Source organism: Lutjanus erythropterus, chromosome 3 (genome assembly GCF_056507025.1).
Source record: "Lutjanus erythropterus isolate fLutEry1 chromosome 3, fLutEry1.hap2, whole genome shotgun sequence".
In the NCBI taxonomy this organism is placed as follows: Eukaryota; Metazoa; Chordata; class Actinopteri; order Lutjaniformes; family Lutjanidae; genus Lutjanus; species Lutjanus erythropterus.
This window is the reverse complement of record NC_139319.1, coordinates 16,421,825-16,443,473: the sequence shown is the minus strand read 5'-3', so window position 1 is coordinate 16,443,473 and position 21,649 is coordinate 16,421,825. Positions and strand designations below refer to the sequence as shown.

Sequence of the window (21,649 nt, the reverse complement as noted above, 5' to 3'; positions counted from 1 at the left end):
ACTCCACTCAGGCAGCTTCTCCTCCGCGTGAATCATTTATGAAATTATGCATGTTCTCATGAGCGAGTGAATAAAAAAAAACGACTGAAGGAATTAGTGTGTATGCACATGTGTGCATGTGGGTGTCTTGTGTGTCATGTAGTGTTGTGTTGCTTATGTGGGTAGCTGATGTGGAGTGCTGATCAAAGCAGTGTATCGATTGTTTGTGTGCCGCAGGAGGGACCATTTTGGCCCATGACACTAAAACCCACACAGCATCACTCTGGCCTGTGGGCCACAAGCCCTAATGAGTTACTTGGTTCACCTACTGGAGCACCCACTGCATTACGTAGTCCGAATGTATGGCTATAAACAATTCACTCAGGGAAACTGTCCGGATTTGAAGACCGCATATCATCATTCTGCATTAGGATCTCATCTTTGAACCGAGGGGAGGGTACAAAGCACAACTTGGCTTTCCTCTGTCTCCTTCTCTTTGTCTCGTATGCTGTGTCCTCTGCCCGCCATTCTCAATAATGCATCCGGGGCATGTGTACAATCACAGCGGGTACGTGTTTGTGTGTGTGACCAAAGCGCTGCGGATCACAGCCAGACAGAGTGAACATCCCTCAGCTGAGTTTCCACGACAGCCTCAGCCTCTTGTCACACTCTCTCAAACACACACACACACACACACACACACACACACAGATGTAACTCGCCATCTCTTGTAGCCTACCTCTCCGTTTGCCTCCATGGAGGGACCCCTTCTCAGAATGAAAGACATGTCTAGACGTCTCTGAAATATACATCTCAGCACACACACAGGGAGCAAGGCTGCTTCGCCTTAAAGAAGAGAAGGGGGAAAAAAAGAAATGAATTTCAAAGTATACCGGCATGTCCTCAGTCAATATCCGGCACTATGGCCCTGCCTTATTTATGAAGCTGCTTCTTTCATCTTTAGCCCTGTTGTCTATCAGCCACATGAAACGTCCACCCGCACTTCATTCTTAACAACATACACAGAAATGTACGCTCTCGTTCTCTGTTACGCTTCAGACCACTGACTGTTATCATTACAATGCACGCATGTTTGATGAACAATATTGCCAACAAGCGCAGAACAAAGGGAACAAACGTGTGAGTGATTGGGATATAGTTCGAGGCTCTCTTTCTCTCTTTCCACTAACACTCATAAATAGAGATCACACGCTCCGGCAGCAGCACCATATATCCCTCATTCTTTTTTATCCTCTATTCTTTTTGGGGTGCACAAGAATAGAACATCTAAAATAAATGTTGTCGGTCTAATTGCCATTAGCATTGGGGCAGAGGGAGCTGCCGGGGCTCTTATTGCTGCTCTCCGTCTTTAAGTCAACACCAGACAGTCATCTGAAAGGTTCAATATGGGTTTTCTCATTAATGGCCAAATCCATGGGGTAACCAGCCAGCGCGACTTCCCCCCAAAGACCCCCGGCTAGACTCCTCTCTCATTTAATTTAATGTCACTCCAATAGGACAAGCTCACATTTATTTAGCCAGTCTGCCCTCAGGCACTCATCCACCTAGGGAGACAGGGACATTTACTTACACGAAAGCATTTGCTCTGGCGTTGCGTCATCCGTTTATTTAAAACACACAAGCCATGATGCATGTGGGAGCTAAGAGATCCACTACATCTTTGAAATAAAAAAAAAAGCACAGCTAAAACCATTTTAATTAACTGCATCCTTATGATCTTTATTCTATTTGTTCTAATCCCCCAAGGTATAGACAACCATGAAAAATGCCTCATATTTGCCTTTTATGAAAACAGAATAAAACATACTAACATACTGAGCCCATTTAAAGCAAGGCCGGGTTATAATATGGCTGTGCAGAATGCTGGAATATTAAATACGTCAATATAGCAGGTTATCAAAATAGGAAGTGGCACGTGGTGCATGTTTGTAACAGTTAAGACATGAACTGCTTACAATACAGAGCCCTCTGCCTCTCTTTAGGGAAGTATTATCGGGGCAGTACAGCGCACAAACAAACAACATTTTTAGGAGTGTATTCCCTTCATAATCAGTTTTTCCCAAGCTGGTCCCCCCGCTGATGTGTTTTTATATGTGACTGGTGTAATGCTCAGCTGCAAATAATAAACATTTAAATATTGATTACAGTCTTTCAAGTAGTGTCACTGCTGATTCGAAATGCCGTTTGTCAAAAAGGACTCCCCAGTCACACTTAGTGTGGCGTTCCCCGCCAGAGCACTTGTTCTAATATATGCCAGTTAGAATTATATATGCATCCTTATTTCACTGCACCCCCCCCCCCCCCCCACTTACCCAAACAGCATGCCAGTGTATTTAGTTGTCATAATGAGCTGTCATGCCTGATGCACTGCATGGGGACACTGTGCCTGCCAGCTTTGTGTGTGTGTGTGTGTGTCTGCATCTGTGTGTGTATATTTGTTCTGCTATGTAGATGCTCTATGTGAGTATGTGCCAGTGCCTCATTTATGCTTCATAATATATTTCTGTGTTTGTGTGTGTCCAGGACGAGCCATGCAGAGCGAGATGTGAACATGAAAAGGCAGCTGGTGGAGGACTTGAAGACGAGACTGAAGTTCCTGCAGGAGATGGAGAAAAGTTACCGTGGGCAGGTGGAGGAGCTGGAGAAGAAGGTAGACGCAACACATACGTTATGATTGGGAAATATGTTAAATCCTATAAATCAACAAAAGAAACTCACAAAATGTAAAGAAAAGAAATATATTTGTACCAATTGTTGCGCTTCTATGGCAGCGAAAGCCGTGTTTTTTGGTTGTCCGTCTGTCCATCTGTCCGTCCCATTCATGTGAGCACGATAGGAGCACGCCATGAGAGAATTTTTCAAACTTTGCACAAATGACAAACGTCCACTTGGACTCAAGGATGAACTGAAGAATTCATATACTAGATATAAAAAATTCTATTTCTTATGTAACTGAAAAATACATCGGTACACTTTCTGGATCCAATTTTTTCTCTTTTACCAAACTAAGACGAGATTAAATGCCTTATTAATTCATTGTAAAACATACTTCATTCAAACAAAATAAAACTCACCGAAACTGTTTTGGTTGGTCTTTCCACTGCTCGCCACTCACCTGGTTTGATCGAAATAAATGCTTAATTCACCACGTTAGATGTGAAGATATTCTGGTTCTGCTGCTTTTCCCCACTACTCATTCTCTGGCTCAGTGGGTGTGTACTGTGCTGCTGAATTAGAGTCTGTTGCTGAGCAGTGGCTCCCACTTGTTCTTTGGAGGCAGACTTTTAAATTAGCAAGATAAAATCATAGTTGATATATTTATCTGATCTCCCAACCCTACAATACATCACAGCTGACATCATGGTCATGTCTTCCAGTTAGACTGAAGCTCCTTGGCAGAAGGGCGGTAAAATTTAAGAGGAAAATATGGACTGGATTTAGGCTTTTTCTGGGAGGAACTATTTTCTCTGTTGCTTTTCCATTTCCTGTGCTTGATCTTGAGACACATAATTGAACCGAAAGTTCTCTGTGGTGGTGTTCTGTTGTTTGTTGGCCTAAACTGTGTGGTTTACTTTTGGATTATGTTCTCTTGAGGGTTCAAGATGTGAGTTTTGGTTTTCAACGTGCTCAGTCTTTTTTGTCCTGTGTTCTAACCTTAAAATACTAAAAATACCACAATAATGTGGTGAAAATATTGTTAGGCACCTCAAGCAACCAGTCATAAAGTTACTGCTCAGAATTTCTCAATTCGTTTTAGTTACTGTTAACTTACAGAATACTTTGCCTCCATCACTACAGAGCAACAGTGCTCCCACCCCATTGCTCAGCTTAATTTTTTACCTTGCTGTTTTCCCTTTGCTCTAACACTCTAAAGGTGAAGACTTTATCAGAGGAGGCCACCAACAGGAAAGCCCTCATCGACTCTCTAAAGAGGAGGCTTAATGTTGCAACCACAGAGAAAAGCCAGTATGAGGCCTCCTGCACAAAACTGAAGGAGGACCTGGAAAAGAAGGTAGGAAACAACCACACTGCCAGTTCTCACTAGAATTGTGCCACGTGAAACACTTTTAATGTTTTAGAAATGTCTATTTATGTTTTGAACAGTTTGTTTTGTTGACACAGCACTTTGGACAGTAAGTGGTGACTTCACTTCAGTTACTGACCTGCATACTAAATGTAAATCCTCTGTCCCTCTGCACTGCCATGGCGCACTGTGTTGAAGGGGAAAAAGACGTCATGGTGTCAGAGCACAGTTTATCAGTACATAATTAGCAGAAAGAAAAGAAAGGTTGCAGGACTGAGGAGAAAAGTAACTTGTACTCATGAATCCCTTCCCCACAGCTGTAAATTTTCAGTTCTGTCTGTATGTACAGTGAACATAGAGTGTTTCACCCTCTTGGACTTTTCTACGTTTATTGTAGTACAACTTTTAATCAGGGGACTATACAAGCATTTTTGACACTGGTCAACAGAAAAAGACTCAAATGTCGAAGTTAAAAAGCAGAACAAAAACAAATCTGATTAGAAGTTGTAAAACAATGAAATCAGATAGAAGGCATGTTAGCCCAGATGTTTTGTGCTGTACGTTGTGCTGTTTGGTACCAAAAATTGACATCTGGAAATTTTATTATGTTTTCTTAATATTTGTTTTGGTCCTAATCCATTCAAACAATGTAACAAGTAGATTAGTAAGTCAATAAATTTTCTTACTTCCACTTTTTATTATTTCATTGATTTATGTGTTTTTTTTTCTTTATGTGTGATCCAATTGGTTAAAGTGTGACTTTGACTTTAAAGGACAAGTAAAGTACAAGATTCCCTCTGCTGAGATAGCTGGCTGTCGGTGATGAATCAAGCTCAAAATTGATTTGGACCTGGATGCTCTCTTTTCTTATTTTATTTGCTCTTTTGTTTGCTTTCTTGTTTGTTACCTTCCCCTGATTTTCTTTTGATATAATTGTCTTAATAAGTCTGAAGTAAAATATTTGTAATTGTCTTTTGTAAATCCTCTGGCTGCCAGTACAAAGCAAAACCTGTAAAAAAAAGTACATCATTAAAAAAGAATTGTGGGTGCCCTTGTAGCTTAGTTTGTAGTTCCATATAGAGAGGCTAAGTGTAAAATAATCTAAAAAACAACATTTTGTCAGAAGCATCCCTTTTGTTCAGAATATCTTTTGTAATAAGAGCATCTTCAAAATAAACCTGATGGCATGGGGAAAATGGAACATTCCTGGTGGGAACTGGTGTGGCTTTTGTGTTGCTCTCAGACCACTGAGTCAAAGTCAGAAAATTTCAAAACTCTACAATTGCCACAAATGTCTCATGGGCCTTTGCAGACCCTATTCTACTTTTAAAACAAAACAAGATTGTTTGCCTTGAGCTGAGAAGTTCTTCCTGTTACTATTCTTTACAGGAGCAGCGCGTGCATGCCTTGCAGACTCGTGTGGGAGCCAGTGAGCAGGCTTTGGCTGCACTGGAACAGACAGCCACTGAGCAAATGCATGGATTGACCCAACAGAGCTCCCAAGCCTTGGACAGGCTGCAGAGACAGCTAGGCCAGGCCTACTCCCAGCTGGAGCAGCTTCATTCTTTCATCAAGGTACTGTACTAAAGAGACAAAGGGTCCAGAGTTTGTCTAGTCCAATCATCTAAGACAGTTTATCGAACTCATCTTAAATCAGTATAGTGTGGTCCCTACAAGTTTTTCCAACTGTGAATTGTAATAATATTGTGTGGGTGCACCATCTGCAGGGTTTAGGCATACAGGTGCTTTGTTAACTGAGCAAAAGTTGAAGGTGGAGGCCTTGGCATGCTGACCCCTGTAAATGAAAACACCTCCCTTGTGCTGCTGTGCCAACTAGATACACCAGGGTTCAATTCTGTGCACATCACTTTCTTTAGGATCTGGACTTTCCTTTTCCAGAGTTACCCAGGTGGCCAAGGAAGTACTCACAAGCCCCAAGTGTAGTGCCAGAGTCTTGCCGTTTTCCTCAGATAATGATGGTTTGCCTGTGATTGTGTGTCATAGAGCAGAAGTTCTCTGACTGTTGCTTGAGCCAATGAAAACATAGATGTATGATAATAAACTAGATATTGTATGCAAAGATAGTGCCCATTCAGTCCAATGAGAGTTGTTTGCTTGGTGCATAAGCCAAAAAAAATCTTCTAGGTTTGCTTCCTGGTTATCTGGCCCACTAAATATGCACAGTAGTGTTTCCCCCATGACCCTGCCTGCAAGTTTGCGCTCGGCCCATAATCTTCACATTGTGATGATGTCACAGATTTTTAAATTGCTTGCTAGTTAGGTTTTACAAGTATGAAACCACCATAGTTCAAAAATTCATCATAGAAAGAATCATAACTGACATTGCCTGCAGCTTGAGATGTCATGTCAACAGTTTTACAGATGTCCCTTTTATGATGGTGACCTATGGGGAAAAGGCTTTTTGAGTCAATGAAGAATTGGTGGCGAGGCTGAGCGGCAGTGCTGATGGTATACTCCAATTATATGTCTATGATTGAAAACCAGTTCAAAGTATCTAGGATTCAGGAATCTGTGGTTGGGGTCTTGATGGACAACACTAAGTTGATTTAGAAACATGGATTGGGAGGAGCAACCTGCTCATGTAAACCTGAGTGGTGTTTTGTTGTTGGACTTGTGCTAGTCTGTAATGAAACCAGAACCAGAACACAGTAGTCTAAAGATTGATGCATTAACGCATAGACCAGTGAAATAATATGAGATCAATTCTGCAAAATAAAATTTTCAGTAATGAAGGTAACGAGCTATCTCACACTCCAGACCGTTGTTCACATGTAGAAGTAAATTGATTGCTTCACAGTTTGTCTCTCATTTACCCATGCAATGCATAAGCCTAATCATTGGTGTTCAGTATGTTGCTCAAGGATACTTCAACATTGAATCAAATCACCAAATCTGTGATGTTTGAACAATCTGCTTTACCTCTTGAGCTGCAGTTATCCAAGTTGAAGAGTGAAATCAGCAGTAAATTGGAGTGGTGTTGCCAATGATGCAAGAGTTGTACCAAAATTGTGTAGTGTAGAAGGAACTTAACCTGAGGGAAAAGCTCTTAATTTACCCGTCAGTGGACATTTCTGAGGTTTAGATAGTGATCAAAAGAGTAAGAGCTGCTCATTTGATTACCAGTAGCCCAAGAACCAGGTACTGAAAAAAAACAAGTTGAGATGTTCAGGATCAGGATGTCAGCTTGATGCCTCCCTGTTGACATACTCTGGAAATTTCCAACTGGGAGGAAACCCAGACCCAGAAGACACTGGAGGGATTACACATCCCACCTGGCCAGGGCAAGCGTAGGATCCCCCAGGAGCATCCTGGGTATGTGGCTAGGGAAGACGGATGTCAGCACTACCTTGCTTAGCCTGCAGCCACCACAATCAGGTTCCTGATAAGAGTCAGAAGATGGGCTGATGGAATTGCAACAATGTCTGTATGTGCCATTATGCATTTGTACTTTCTTCCGATGTATAGAGAGACACAGGCCACCACTGTGAGAATACAGTGTGCCCATCGGGAATGGGCACTATTGTCTTTGTTCAGGCCTAATCCATCACCTTGAGGTGTGTTGGTGTGTCTGTGTCAGTCTGCGTGTGTGTCTGGCAGAAACTGATAAAGACTGTCCATCACCTCTGCTCAGCTGACACCTGTCTATCAAAGGAGGAAAGGGCTTGGCAGAGATAGATAGTGGCGGCAGGGTATTTGCACACACACATAAATCAAGTGGCAGATTATGGACACAGTTTAGTGGCACTTTTCCATCACTTTTGTCCTCACAAGCCAGAAATACAAGCAATCTCGTCCTTTTATGGCTCGCTTATATATGAGGAGAATTGGAGGTGGATGGGATATATTTTATTTTGATTTCTTTCACAAAATGAAACCTTTAGCCTTCCCGTGTTCACACATTCACATTTATCTAATGAAGTAGACACATGCAGTTAATTTACATGTAACCTAAAAATAGAAGCTGAATTACATGTGAAAGCACACGTGTATAGACACACATAGAAATACAGTTCACGCTCGTATAACTCCTCTCCTCCATTCCCATAACCCTAGGCTGGTGGGGCCATTGTGTTGTTGTTGAGGATTCACATCATTGTTTGTCTCCCCCTGGCTCCTGTGATTCCCTATAAGAACACCAAGCCCTTTGATTGGACTGCCTGACGTCCGGAGGAGATTTACTCTTGTCATGTATTGATCAGGACCGGAGGGCTGCACATGTGTGTGTGTGTGTGTGTGTGTGTGTATAGATGTGTCTGTGTGTGTCTTTATGAGCTTGTTTTTTTTTTGTTCTTTGTGCCTGTATGTGCTGTGTGTGTGTGTATTTGTGTGTGGAGATTTTTCTTTATTGTGTGCCAGCAAACCCTTTTGGCCCCTGCACACGCCCCAGGCTGTAAGCACTACTGTTGAACTGCTAAACAGTGGCCCTGCATGTAGTGACTACTCTACAACACACATGCAGACACAGACACACACACTGGAGGTAGTTCTCTTGTAAAGAATATTTTGGCTTGTCATCCCTGCTGAAAGTACAAGATTGTGCTGAGTTTGGACAATATATTTTTCTTTCCCAATTGGAACGTATGAATATTCTTGTAATTACTTGAAATTGCTCTAGGATATAAAATACACTGCAAGAGTGGTTCTCAAACTTTTTTCAGTAATGTACCTGCTTTGAAACATTTTTCAGATAAGCACCCCCTGATAAGGGATGTTCCTGGTGACTAATTTCCTTGTTGGTTAAACAGAAATTGTAATTTTGACTAGGTGACTACTCTAAAAGTCCTGCCTAAATTGCTGCTTGTGCATTATCCACATTTCACATTATCCTACAAAACACGACCATCAACTTTTCAGGCCGAGTAATGTCATAGTCTCTGCAGATTGACAACATTATGTGGCTAACATTAGCAGTGCTAGCACCAGCAGCTTCCTCTCCTCGCAGATTAATGTCCTCATGCCTGTGATTAATTCTTCTCGGTCCCAGTGAACATGAGATTCCGTATGTTGCTTTCTTTTGTGAGGTTGTAAGTCACTTGACTGTTTTCAGCAGTTAACAATTGCATTGAAAATAGGAATTTCAAATATAAAATGTGGTGTAACCAAACTTACATTTACATTTTTGTTGAACTTATTATAATATAATTATTTTTTAAAATGCCAGATACCCCCTGCAGTACTCCAAAGGACCCCCTAGAGGTACTAGGAACCCCATTTGTTTACCTATGATCACCTCACAGTATATAGCTTTCATATACCTGTTCTGTGAAAAGCGGTTACATAATTAAACATCTAACTGAAGTTTGTTGGGTATATGAACAACAGTAAACAGCAGTTGTTTTACATCAATGACTTCATAATCTGGTAAAATTGAAGCCTTTTTTTCCCTCCCGCTCTGCTCTTTATGTTTTTGAATGGCCCTTTGTGTCCTCATGTGTGTGAAGAGGTTCAGAGGTATCTAGTTATTAAAGAGGATATCTTTTTGCTGCTCATTTGATCCCCATCTCCATGCCCTAATCCTCGTCCTGCCTAAATTGCCCCTCTGGCAATAGTGATTGTGGTACTAGCCAGACTAAGAGCTCCTAACAAACTCACACAGACACACATATGTATTTGAATAGCTTGTGTGTGTGTGTGTGTGTGTGTGTGTGTGTGTGTGTGTGTGTGTGTGTGTGTGTTGTGTGTTGTGTGTGTGTGAGAATGCTTGCATATCCCCCTCCCACCCTTTGTCTCTCCCAGGGCTGAGAATGAGTGATAAATTCACCCCTTAATTTCTTGCTGGATTATTCCACATGCAGGGTTTAGGTCAATTGAATGTAACCCTTGACTAGTGACAGTGAATATCTATTAGGCTGTAAATAAAAGAAAAGGCTGTTCGTTAATGAGCTGTGTATTCCTTTAGGGTGAACACTCTTCTCAGATCACCAAAAAGAGCTAACATTGACATTGGTTATGATTTAGTCTTGTCCTCTTTAATCAGTGGTAGTCTACATGTTATCCACTTACATCAGGGTTTCCACAGTAATGGAAAACCAGGACAAGTCATGCGATTTTAAAATCTTATTTTCCAGGCCTGGAAAAGTCAAGGACTTAGTAAAAGCTTTGCAAGTTTTTGCAAGAATTTTAGTGCGTACAATGAAATTATTACATTTATCTTCAGTGGGTAACTTTCCACATAATAAAACATAAATTTATTTTATGATGGTGTTGACCTAATGTACTGTAGCTCTAATATGCATCGAGCGATGTTTTGTCGAGGGTCAAAGATGTCACTCAGTGTGCACATTTTATTTTGGTCCCCAGAAGTAGCTGAATGAGCGTTTTCATGCTGCTCTCCAGAGTAAAATCACTACATCAAGTTGCTTGTCCACTCAGGGAAGATGTCTTCAGTGGGCATAAGCAACTACGGACCTGAACCCATGATGAGTCTAATGTCTATTTTTGTCTATTTTTGATGAATGTTGCGTCAATAAGGACAGAGCTAAAATGGAGCGTAAATGGACACGTATACGGACAGCTGCAGACACCTAGATATACAGTAGTTCTGAGATAAAAGGAAAGAGGCCTGACCTAGACTGGCTCCAAGATAATGTAATTTTGCACCTACTGCTTGAGAGTTACTTTGCACCTCAAAGCAACTTAATACGATATAGTCTCATGCTTTTGTTTGATATCTAGTGTCAGCAAAAAAAAGTTTTGCATTTACACTTACATATTGCCGTTAGTGTGGCACACATTAGCTCATACAGCTTGGCTTGTTCAGTATACTGTATTATGGGGACCTGAATGTCCTGCCAATCCCTGTTCAAAAATCTGAATGGTCAAAAATGCATTGCTTGATAGGCTACGTGAGAAAAAGGAATGAATAGTCAAATATTCATATTGAACAGCCAAATCCGATTTGACTGACAAATTTCTGAGTCAAGCCACAGTCATAAGTATTACATATGTTTCTTCATTTTCTCCATGTGCTCCATCTCTCCCTCCGTGTATGCCAGGTAGCTGAAATGATGTTGGAATAGAGTTTGGATCTGATATGTGTGATTAATGCTGGACAAGCTATAACACATGAATCTTTGCACCTTGTGGGAAATGCGAACACAGTTCTGTTTGTGTACTCATTGGTTGTGAATGGTCATGGAATATTTTTGTGGATCCTTGAAAAGTCATGAAAAACTTTAAAAATTTTGTCCGTGAAAGTTTGCAGAACTGTGCTACATGGACATAGTAGGCCACCTATGAAACTGGATTTGAATTTATGAATGTAAATTAACATTTAATCCTTTAAGAATCTTCATAGACAATTCACACTGTTCTTGGTTTTGCTCTATGAGTCATTCTGTATAAGACATATTTTTCCTATTCTCTTAATGTTATTATTTTAATCTGTACAGGCTTCGTATAATGTGATCCTGTTGGTTTTCTCACATGACTTTCTGAATGCCTGAGCTCTGCTTGTGTTTTATTATTTATTTTGTTATTTAATGCTGCTAATAGACAAATAACAACATATGTACTCCAGCTGCAAGCCTCGAACCGCTCACTCAGCACCCTCCTGTGAGATCCAGCACTGGCTTTGTAAACTGCACCAGAGCCACCTGTGTGAAATTAAGAGAGAGGAGTGGATATGTTTGCCGCTTTTCAACACTGTTCATGTGTGATTACCCTTGTTACTGTAATGCACTTGAGTGTTTTCGTAAGTGTGTGTGTACACACTGTACTTCTTGGCTGCTTGGTTGTATTGTGTACTGTCCAAGAGCGAGTTGCACTTTGTTTTTTATTTTTTTGTTTTTGTGTACTGTGAGTTCTCCTGTCTCCAGCTTTCCCTCATCTGACCATCTATTCCAAGGTCAGCTTTTCAGCGGGCTTACAAGGGAATGATACAGAAGATTATTGCCTCGATCAATAAGCTCAAAATGAAGCAAAGGGGAGTTTACTTTATTGACTTTCCCGTGTACAGTGGCAGTTTTAACATTTAATTGTCTCTCTGTATTTAGAGCAAACTCCCATTTAGCGCCCGACAACTGTGCCATCCCAGGCCTTCCTCGTCTCGCTTGCCATTCACTCGGGCACCATTTAAAACAGCCCCTCGTAGCTTAATTATTAACAGTGTTATGCTGCCCTGTTGTACTGTGAGACATTCAGAAAGCAAATAAATAAATGAATGGCTGTATTTTCAGTAGCTCTCTGTCTTTCTCTCTCTGATGCATGATTCTCTGTCTGTGGAGATTTTAGCAAAACTTGGGGTGCGTTTGGTATCAAAGCTGTGTTCCCTCAGCTTTCAATCGACAGGGCAACAAACCCTCAGGTCCACATTCCTACAAGGGAGCTTGAGGCGAAACCGAAGAGAATCTGAGTGTGTCAAACTCAATATTCCTCCATAATGTACTAGGCCTCTCTGGCGCATGCTTGATCAATTTCATTTATTCATCTGCCAGGCAGAGCTATCCCTCTTGTTTTTCTATATCCATTTCATCATTCTCTTCTTTTTTTTATTCCTTCTTCTCCTCCCCCTTCAGGCCCTGGCCAGTGAAATACTTTTAGACGTTCAAGAGGTCAAGCAGCAGTTGATGAAGAGGAGGAGGTTGAGGCAGGCCAACGCTGTGGCAGCAAAGGGCGGCCTCTCAGCCAAGTCTATGATCAAAGCCAAGTCCATCGCTGCCTCCATCCTCAATATGTCAGAGAATGATCTCGCGGACATAATGGACACTGACCAGGTAAGGCCAAGGGACATTGGGTCAGCATTTCATACAAACACTAACTTGAGGATCTATATCAAGTAAAGATTAAGCCCAGAACCCTCAGCATACCTACAATAGATTTTCTGTACCGCAAAATTTCCAAACACCCTAAAAGTTTTCAGGGGGTTTTTGCTTAGTGATTGCAACAGAGGACTGGGAAAGACATTATATCATCAATATCTTTAGCTTTATAGCTTTGAGCATCTTCTTTGTCAATTGAGACTAAATGAGGTGCAAGAAGCTACAATAACTTTGGCCTATCCTCTGGGAACAGATACTGTAGATTGCCGTTGGTGTAGGGGGAGGAAATATGGAGAAACTTCTCTTCGTAGTTCATTTCACCTATATCCAACATCATTTAGCCTTGCTGGAAAGCTCTGCCTCTCTCTGACCTTCTTGTATTGATGGTTAAATAGATTTTGGCAAGTAAGGAGCGAGGTTGAAGACCAAGTAAAGGTGTACCACACACGAAGCACGTGACTAATAAGTTGGGAAGTTGCAGTGCAATAGAGAAGGATGTGGCTTCATGTTTAAAGCCGGTGTTTCTGCTCTAGACAAGATCAAAAACCTGCCAACACCCGCAGCACCTGTCGACTTGATATAAGATTTAATATGGCACAAGTTAAGTACAACTCTTTTTTTTTTTTTGTACTGAGCGCTGTCATTGAACTGAAAATCCTTAGTATTGACTCAAAGTCTTGAGTTCCACACTTTTTTCCAACTTAGTGGGCCCTCTCTCCACCATAGATCATACCCAGCCATGTCATCAATTAGCAACCCCATGTTACAATCAACCTCCCATCCCTGGGGACTTCCTCCCATCTATCACAAGATGAGAGAGGGCGCAGCAGGCACTTACTCACACTTGAAACCAATTTTAGCCCTTTGCAGCCCAGCTCCACCCAGGAGATGACAGGGAACAGTTTCTCACTTGACGAAAAGTCCCCCTCATCAGAGCTGAAACCTCTGTGGGTAGAAACACTCTCTGCTCCTCACCACTTGTTTTCTCTGTCGTATTAATGGCGGTTAATGACAGGCTGCTTGGCGCCCTAACACAGTGGGTGTGTTTTTCCTGTTTTGTTAATTGAACATTCATACATCACAGAGAGCTGTTGAGAGCGCACGCACACACCAGAGAATTGTAAATGTTGTGTCGCAGAGTGAGGTTAACAGTTTAAGTGTGATTATGTGTTGCGAGTGTAATTTTGAATGTTGGAAATTGATCTCAAGAGGAATGGTTTGTTTCTGTACGTGCGTCTGCTTGTGTGTTTAGACGGGTATCGTGGAGAAACAAGGAACATTTCACATGTGCACTTTCTGGATCAAAATCAAGTGCTTCCTAGTTAAACCAGCCTAAACTAAACTAGCTGTGCAGAAATGGCTTAAAGGGATAGTTTGAATTTTTGAAGGGGATTTTATGAATTACTTGTATATAATCAGTACCGATGTAAGAACCAAAGCAATGTACTGCTGTGGACAGGGATAGTAGTAAAACATATTTTAGCCACCTAAAAAAAACAGTATCATTTTAGTGTGTGCTATATTTAGAATCTTTTTACTGCTTTAGGCTCCGTGTCAACATAGCGTTTTTTCTGACAGAAAGCTGTTAGCAGGTTGCTGCAGAGTACTAAGATGAGGTGTCTATGCCGTTAAAAAGAAAAGCATTTGGGTTTTGTCTGTTTGTTTGACATTTGGACGCAGCGCCTCCTTTATAGGCAGCAACATGCAGCCACAGAGGCTCTCTCCTCATTGGGAACAACTGAAAAAAAATGCTGGCACTCAGAAAAAAATTCACCATGGACAATGGCCATTAGACAGCCTTTTTGAAGGGAAAAAGACATGTATGCCAAATATCACTCTTTCCACACCCACCAGACTCCTTTGCCATAAACAGTAATTTTAACTCACAAAATACGAGAGTTGCTCAACTACCGCTGCCTAAATCAGTTAGTTAGTTTGTGTTATTGTGTGACTTTAAAGGTATAGTTCGGATTCGTTGAAGTTGCACAATAACATAAACAAACTAACTGACTCCTGTGTTCTGTGAGTTAAAATTACTGGTTTAGCCAAAGAAGTCTGGTGGCTTTGGAAAGCACAATACAACAGCTGATGTAACTATGGTTTTCTGTAGGAATGGGCTGCCTGACTCCAAAGTTAAGCAATAAAAGTATAAATATATGATATTTTTAGGTAGCTAAAATAAGTTTTTCTGTCGACCTTGTCCGCAGCACTACTTTGCCTAATTTCCGACACCAGTACTCCTGCTGCTTCATCAAACTGGAGTTGTGTCGACTGCCATCTACTGTGGGTAATAGACTGACTATGAATATATACCTCATACAACTCCACTTCAAAAAATCAAAACTATCTCTTAACCAATCATGAGTATTTAAAAAGTGGATCTATGGTACACAACTATCACAATCTGAACTGAGGCTTGTTTGTGCCACATTGTTGCCACAATGTTAATAATTGTTACATTCTTGTTAGAGAAGTGAAGTTTGATGATACTTCCTTGACTTGTGATTTCTTTTTCCCCCTCACTCCAAAAGATGTACAAGAGCTTTTTCAAGACCTTTGTAGATTGTATGTTTTTCTTTGGACTTGAGGACATGACATGAGGTTATCAGGATGTCCCAGCAGTCTTCAACAAGTCCAACACATAGCAAGTGTATTCATTTATTCACTTGGTTGTGCGATACCAGTGTGCTGAATGAGAGCTCAGGGCTCAATGGGATTGCTTTTACTTTTCAGTTTTACTTTTAAATGAGAATACTCCATTGCCAACATAGCTACTTTTCTTTAGTTTGGCAGATTTCTCTTGTCAACAATATTTGCAGAAGTTTTTAACATTGTCAGGCACCGCTACTTGGTTTTGAAATCAATGCATTTTTGAATTTCAGACACATCAACATTTTTTAATGAATTATTCCTTGTTGTGGTTATATTTCAGGAGAATTTTGGGAACAGTTGACCTTCATGTAATGACCACCATCTTTTTCCAAAGGCTACATATTTTCTTTCCTCCAGAGCATTAGTACTGGTTTGTTGATTTGTCCCAGCAAAAAAAAAAAATCAGAGCTTTTGCTTGAGGTGTTTTACTGAACAGACATGCAGTTGTGACAGGGCTGTTTGTGCAGCTGGTTCTGTAGTTACAGACAGCAGAGCACGGAAAGTGAGAGCACCAATGTTTTCAGCTGTTTTGTGGGAATGGGGAATTTGTTCTCTTTTTTTTTGTGTTTTTTATTAATTAATTCATTTTCAAATCTTTCATGCAGAAACCTACAGCTACTTCCTTACACACAAACACACAAAATCGATGTAATATATGTGCAAAGATGCAAAGAAGGTGTGTAAGTGTGCTCAAACATAACTACTGCACACATGCTTACACAAATGTATCATGCTGGCCGCTATTATTCGCCTCTATTCATTCCATAGCGTGCAGCAGAGGACCAGAGAGGGCCGAGCAGCTCCAGGCTCCCTGGGCAACTTGTTGTGGAGTTAATGATCCAGATGTAATAAGGCTATAATTGCCAGGCCAGTTTGTTTTGCGCCTAATGTTTGATGGAGGGTCAGTGCTTTGTTATATATCTACCAAGGGTGGACAAGCACACACTCACTCTCACGCACAAACACTCTTTTACACACTCTGTTCAACCCTGTGGGAGGACTAAAGGCAGTAGTGGCAAGAAGGCCCCCCTCTCTCACCCTCTTTCTTTCTCTGCTAATATAACCACACACACACACACACCCCTCTTCAGTCTCTACCTTCCTCTCAGTTATTCTGAGCTCCATCACACTTAAGCATGCACTGAAATTTGCCTAGACTACTGCTTTCACACATAGAGGGAACCAGCAAGCAATAGAACATCAAAGAGCAACACATCCTTATGCTGCATCCATGTACTCCTCAAATGGTCCCATATCCCAAGCTGGGAAGTTGTGATTCCAACTTTGGTCTGTTCATTATCTTTTCAGTTGTATGTGGTAAAAATGAGAATGCATCTAAGGCGAGGGTATGGTACGTTATATATTGAATCCATTTGTACCTCACTTGTTATCAGGGTTAGTACTATTAAATTACTTTTCTAACTAATCTAGGTCACTTTATATGGACAGCAACTAACAGTTACAAAATAATACCATATTATTTGAACAAAAGTTGATATGCTCTTTGGGAATTAAGAAAAATCCAACAACTAAACATTTACTTTCATCCACCATGCTCCTGCGTGTATTGTCAACAGACAACAACTGCAACTCATTTAAGAAAATTTTCTCTGATTTTCTGAGTTATTGTTCCAACTTGAGGGGTCACTCACATGAATATTCCCAGTCGGGAACTCATTTTTATGATTATCCATCACCACATGAATGCAGGATTAATCCAGATGTTGACTCTTCAAACCTGGGGCTGGGGCCTTTGCAGACTTTTGTTTTGCATACTGTGACACGTACATACTTGGTGCTCACTGTCACCAAGCCCAGGTTTTAAAAGGGGGCAGTTCATTTCAAAATCTGACAGAAAATAGTTCCTACATGAAACTGCTCACAACAAGGTCTGTGGGTTATCTTGAGTAACCAGGTCATGATTCCTGTAAAGAAACACTGGTTTTGAGGTTTTTTTAAAGCCACACCATAAGCAGAGTACCATCTAGTTCCACTATCTTCTCCATCTCTATGACCAACATCTCCAAAACTCCAGATCCCTGTCAACTCACACCAAAACAATCTAGATAAATAATTAGCACTACAGACAACAGGAAGAACATATATTTTTGATTTTGGGGTGAACTGAGGTGTTTTTTCTCAGCTGAAGCTCCACAAAAGCAGGTATTCAGATGATCTTTGATTCAGATTATTATCTTATATCGATTGGGTGAAAGCCAGCCTTTGTCTGTCTGCATTGATATTACTATGAATACTGGGGGATCTTCAGAATGCACTCCGGTGAAGTAAGCACCTGAAGTGGATTATTTTAAAGTTCACATAAAGTCTGCCTCAGCCCCCTCATAGACTTGTGGCATGAACAGGCCTTCACAGGCACCTCCAGACTTCACAGGACTGTGCACGTTAAATCCACCAGTCTGCAGGCGCAGGGACTTAAAGATTCAGCCACACATACACATTTTTCCCTCCTCCTGCCCTCCCCATGTCCCTGTGAGCCAGTACAAGGCTCGTCACATCATTTGGAGCAGCAACACCTGGGGTTTGAGGGGAAGAGGTAACACATTAGTGCTGAGGTGTACACGGCCACGCAGTCACTCTTCTCCCTGTTCATTAGCAGTAACAAGGCTACCACTCTGTTAGGTCTTTATACATGAGTAGCATGCAAACGTATACTGGCAGAACTCGCCACTGACTCCCCAGAGAGCTTTCTCAAGGTCCTGGCTGGTGTGATGCTACAGTTCTGCCCTCAAGCAGGAGACTCACAGAGGCAAGTGTTGAGATACAGTGGCAGGGTTACTCTAGAAACATCAAGTGCATCTCGAGTTCGATTCACTTGAAATCTTGCACATTTTATCCATTTACAAACGATTAAGAGTATTTATTAAAGGTATTCTGTCTGAACATCCACATGAATTCTGTCACCATATGTGTCATCCTTTTATATGTATTTGCTGTTGTGTTTGCAGGGGACAGAGGCCTGCTCAGAGAGTCCAAGAGACCAGGAGTGGCTGGACCATCTTAACCACATCCTCCAGCAAAAGGTCAGGCTCGTTCATCTGCAGTAATGATCACACAAATTACACATTCCTGCACATACACAGGGACGAGCACTCCTTTGCAAACAAGCAAGTCCAGCACAGCTCTTAGTTGAGGTCTAGATCTGTAGACCAACTATTATTATGAAGTGTAAAAAAAATAAATATTTTTTCTCTTTTTTTTAATGTTATGCTAACAAACGTGAATTGAAATGGAGCAGAAGTGTAAAAAAAACTAATTCTTAGAAATTCTTAAAAAAAACAAACATGACTTCCAATGGTGTCTTTCTTTAGTTTATCATATTTTAAGTAAAAAGGATGATTGGTTATCTTTGAGCACTATTTTATAATTTTCCCTCTCACTCACTCAGTGACATACTTTAGAGAAAGTTAAAAGCGTTACATATTCCATTCTGTATTGGCCATATTCACATACATGCTATACACGATGGTCACGTCCTGCACACAGCGAAACAGACAGTAACATTACAGCCACGACAGTGCTGGTCGCTGCCACACACTCAGACACATGCTTGGCATTAGCGATAGATTCCAAGACCAGGATGAAAAGAAGACAGTGTTGCCGAACAATGGTAAACTTTGTAGATCTCCAGGCTAATGTTAGCCAGCAGCATGCTACCATTCACAGGCTGACAGTTAAAATCTCATCTCCTCCTCTGGCTGAAGAATAAAAAACCCGCGTTGATGCATCTTGTCGAATATTTTCCCATTCAGACTCGTTTAACTTCTGCTTCTGTTTTTCTCACTACAAAGTTTTACTACAGCAAACTGTTGCACTGTGTCCTTCTCCAGTTTGTTTACATCTGTTTCCTATGAGCTTTCTCGAGATCATTCTCCCCTCTGGTACATAATCTTAATATAATAATACAAGATGCCCTGGCTGTGTCCAGGAGCAGTTTTGGAGAAAATGTAAAAGTCTGATTGAAGTCTTACATTGAAGAAAGGTTACAAAAATGTTTGTATTTTTTTGTCAATTATACTACATAGGAAGACTGAAAATCAAAATCTGCCAAAATGGGGATTGGGAGGTCAGACCGAAAAAAAAATTGAAAACAGAATCAGTCAAGAAAATTGCAGATGTTGCATCTCAGATTTTTTTTTTAACTAATGGGGAGTTTCTCTTGTTTGTTTTACAAATAGTCAAATGTTGACATTTATTTCTGAAAAAGCTATAGAGCGCATTGTTAAAGGTAGTTATTAATACAAAAGGGAATTTTGTGTTTTGCTGGGCAATGCCTTAAAAAGAGATGTAATCTGTGATATGTTGATTTTTTGTTTGATAATGTTGTTTAAGAAAATGTATATTAAGGCTGATGTCCATTTAAAGGTAGTGACATTTGTCAGGTGCTGTTTATAAACGCACAGTGCACCAGAAAGATAGTTGATTGTTGAATCTAATTCCCAGGATGTCAAATACTAATGTTTTGGTTTGGTAAAGCATCACTAGCACAGCAAAGTAATGAGAGGGTAAAGTCGGAGTCTCTGTGGATGCAGTCACCACCACACACTTTTGGTGAGTCATGATTGATGGTTGAAAGGGATTATTTTTTCATGAATCTGTGTGTTGTTTTGGGGAAAATTCTGCATAGTTTGGCTCTAAGGATTGGATGATAGTGTATCTAACTATAAATAGTTATAAAGCCAAGAGGTTTTAGACTTTTTATTTTATGGAATAGTATTAGAGTCAGACATAAATGATTTCAATTATTGCATTTCAAAAATAAAGTTGAAATCATGAGAATAAAGTCAAAAAGTTGAGAACACCTGTTTGTATTCTTGAAACTGAAGTTCAATTTACTCTTAACTTTTAAACTTGATTCTCAACTTTTTTTGACTTTTCTTCCTCGACATTTCAACTTTATTCTCAAAAACTCTTTGTATGATTTATTTCTTCTTATGCCTGACACTAACACTAAAAATTTGACTTTATTCTCAACATTTCATCTTAAGTCTTGAAATGCTAAAAAAATGATCTTCCTACTCAGATTTTTCCCTTTATGCCTGGTCCCAATACTCTCCTGTATTATTTAGTGCATTTGAATGTTGTCTTGATTTTTCAAGGTTAATCTAATTGGTGTTTGCATCTCCATTAAGGTTTGACGCTTTTGTCTAGATAACCTCTTATACCAGATATTTTGGCTGCAACACTTGAGATGTTCAGCTTTGGCAGTCTTCAGTGTAGAAATTTTTGGGCACCAGTTTCACCCAAATACAGTAAATGGAGGATGAATTTTAGTTCCCATCCCAATGTGTCCTGCTCTAGGCTCTGAAAAAAACAATGATGCAAAAGATAAAACAAAGAAAAGAAACTACATCCTCACCATGTGTGTGTGTTTGTGTGAGTGTGTGTGTGAGTCTTTGTGTGTACAGCCACTCATCTGTGAGTGCTCTGCTGGAGCTTTACTCGAGTGCTGTCAACGTCTGCTCGCTGTGATATGTGTATGATTGAGAGTGTCGAGTGCGTGTGTGTGTGTGTGTGTGTGCGTGTCTCTCGTCTGTGTTCTTGTCAGCGGCTGCCGCAGGCACTCATGCGTCGCCTCCGCACCACGACACACACCAGACACTGTTCTCTTGTTCCCCAGATCTTCTCCTGACCTTTCCACCTTCCTCTCCCCCTCCCACACTAACGCACACACAACACTCTACTGAATCCATGTTTTTCCCTTCTAGCTGGACAGCTCTCCGTCCCTGTTCTCTGTCTCTCTCTCTGCCATCCTCCACTGTCCTGCATTCCTCTCTCTCTGTCTCTCTCTCTGGCTCAGACCCCGAGGCAGCTTGTTAGTGGGGAACTAAATATTGATTTGGCGGGCCTGTCGATGCCGGGAGAATGAGCTAGTGTCCACCAGAGACCTCGGCACCGGCAGCCTGCTATCGACGTTTTCCGTGGGCAGAACAGGGGTGGTGGAAGGGGGGGGGGCAGCAGGGGGGGCTGAAGCTGGTGTGTGTGGAGTGGAGGAGGAGAAGAGCGGAGTATGACAAGGCTGAGACTTGCCCCTAGGTCCCTGCGGGGACCGCTGGGACCTCCGCAGTCATCCCCCCCTCACTGCAGCAGACTTTTTCTATCCCCTTTCAAGTCCATCTTGTGCTGTTTTTTGTTTATTTATTTATTTCTCGGTTTTCCTCTTTGCTCTCTATCG

At 41.0% G+C, this 21,649-nt stretch overlaps 1 protein-coding gene across 1 annotated transcript in view; it reads left to right on the top strand.

Moving 5' to 3' along the window:
* Positions 1 to 21,649, top strand: part of cntln (centlein, centrosomal protein) — a 132,474-nt gene that overhangs the window by 95,123 nt on the left and 15,702 nt on the right. Inside the window, exons 22-26 of the mRNA XM_084715207.1 lie at positions 2,524 to 2,650; positions 3,875 to 4,012; positions 5,414 to 5,599; positions 12,562 to 12,759; positions 18,423 to 18,497. Of these exons, the coding sequence (XP_084571333.1) occupies positions 2,524 to 2,650; positions 3,875 to 4,012; positions 5,414 to 5,599; positions 12,562 to 12,759; positions 18,423 to 18,497 (724 nt within the window). The remainder of the gene's footprint in view (positions 1 to 2,523; positions 2,651 to 3,874; positions 4,013 to 5,413; positions 5,600 to 12,561; positions 12,760 to 18,422; positions 18,498 to 21,649) is intronic.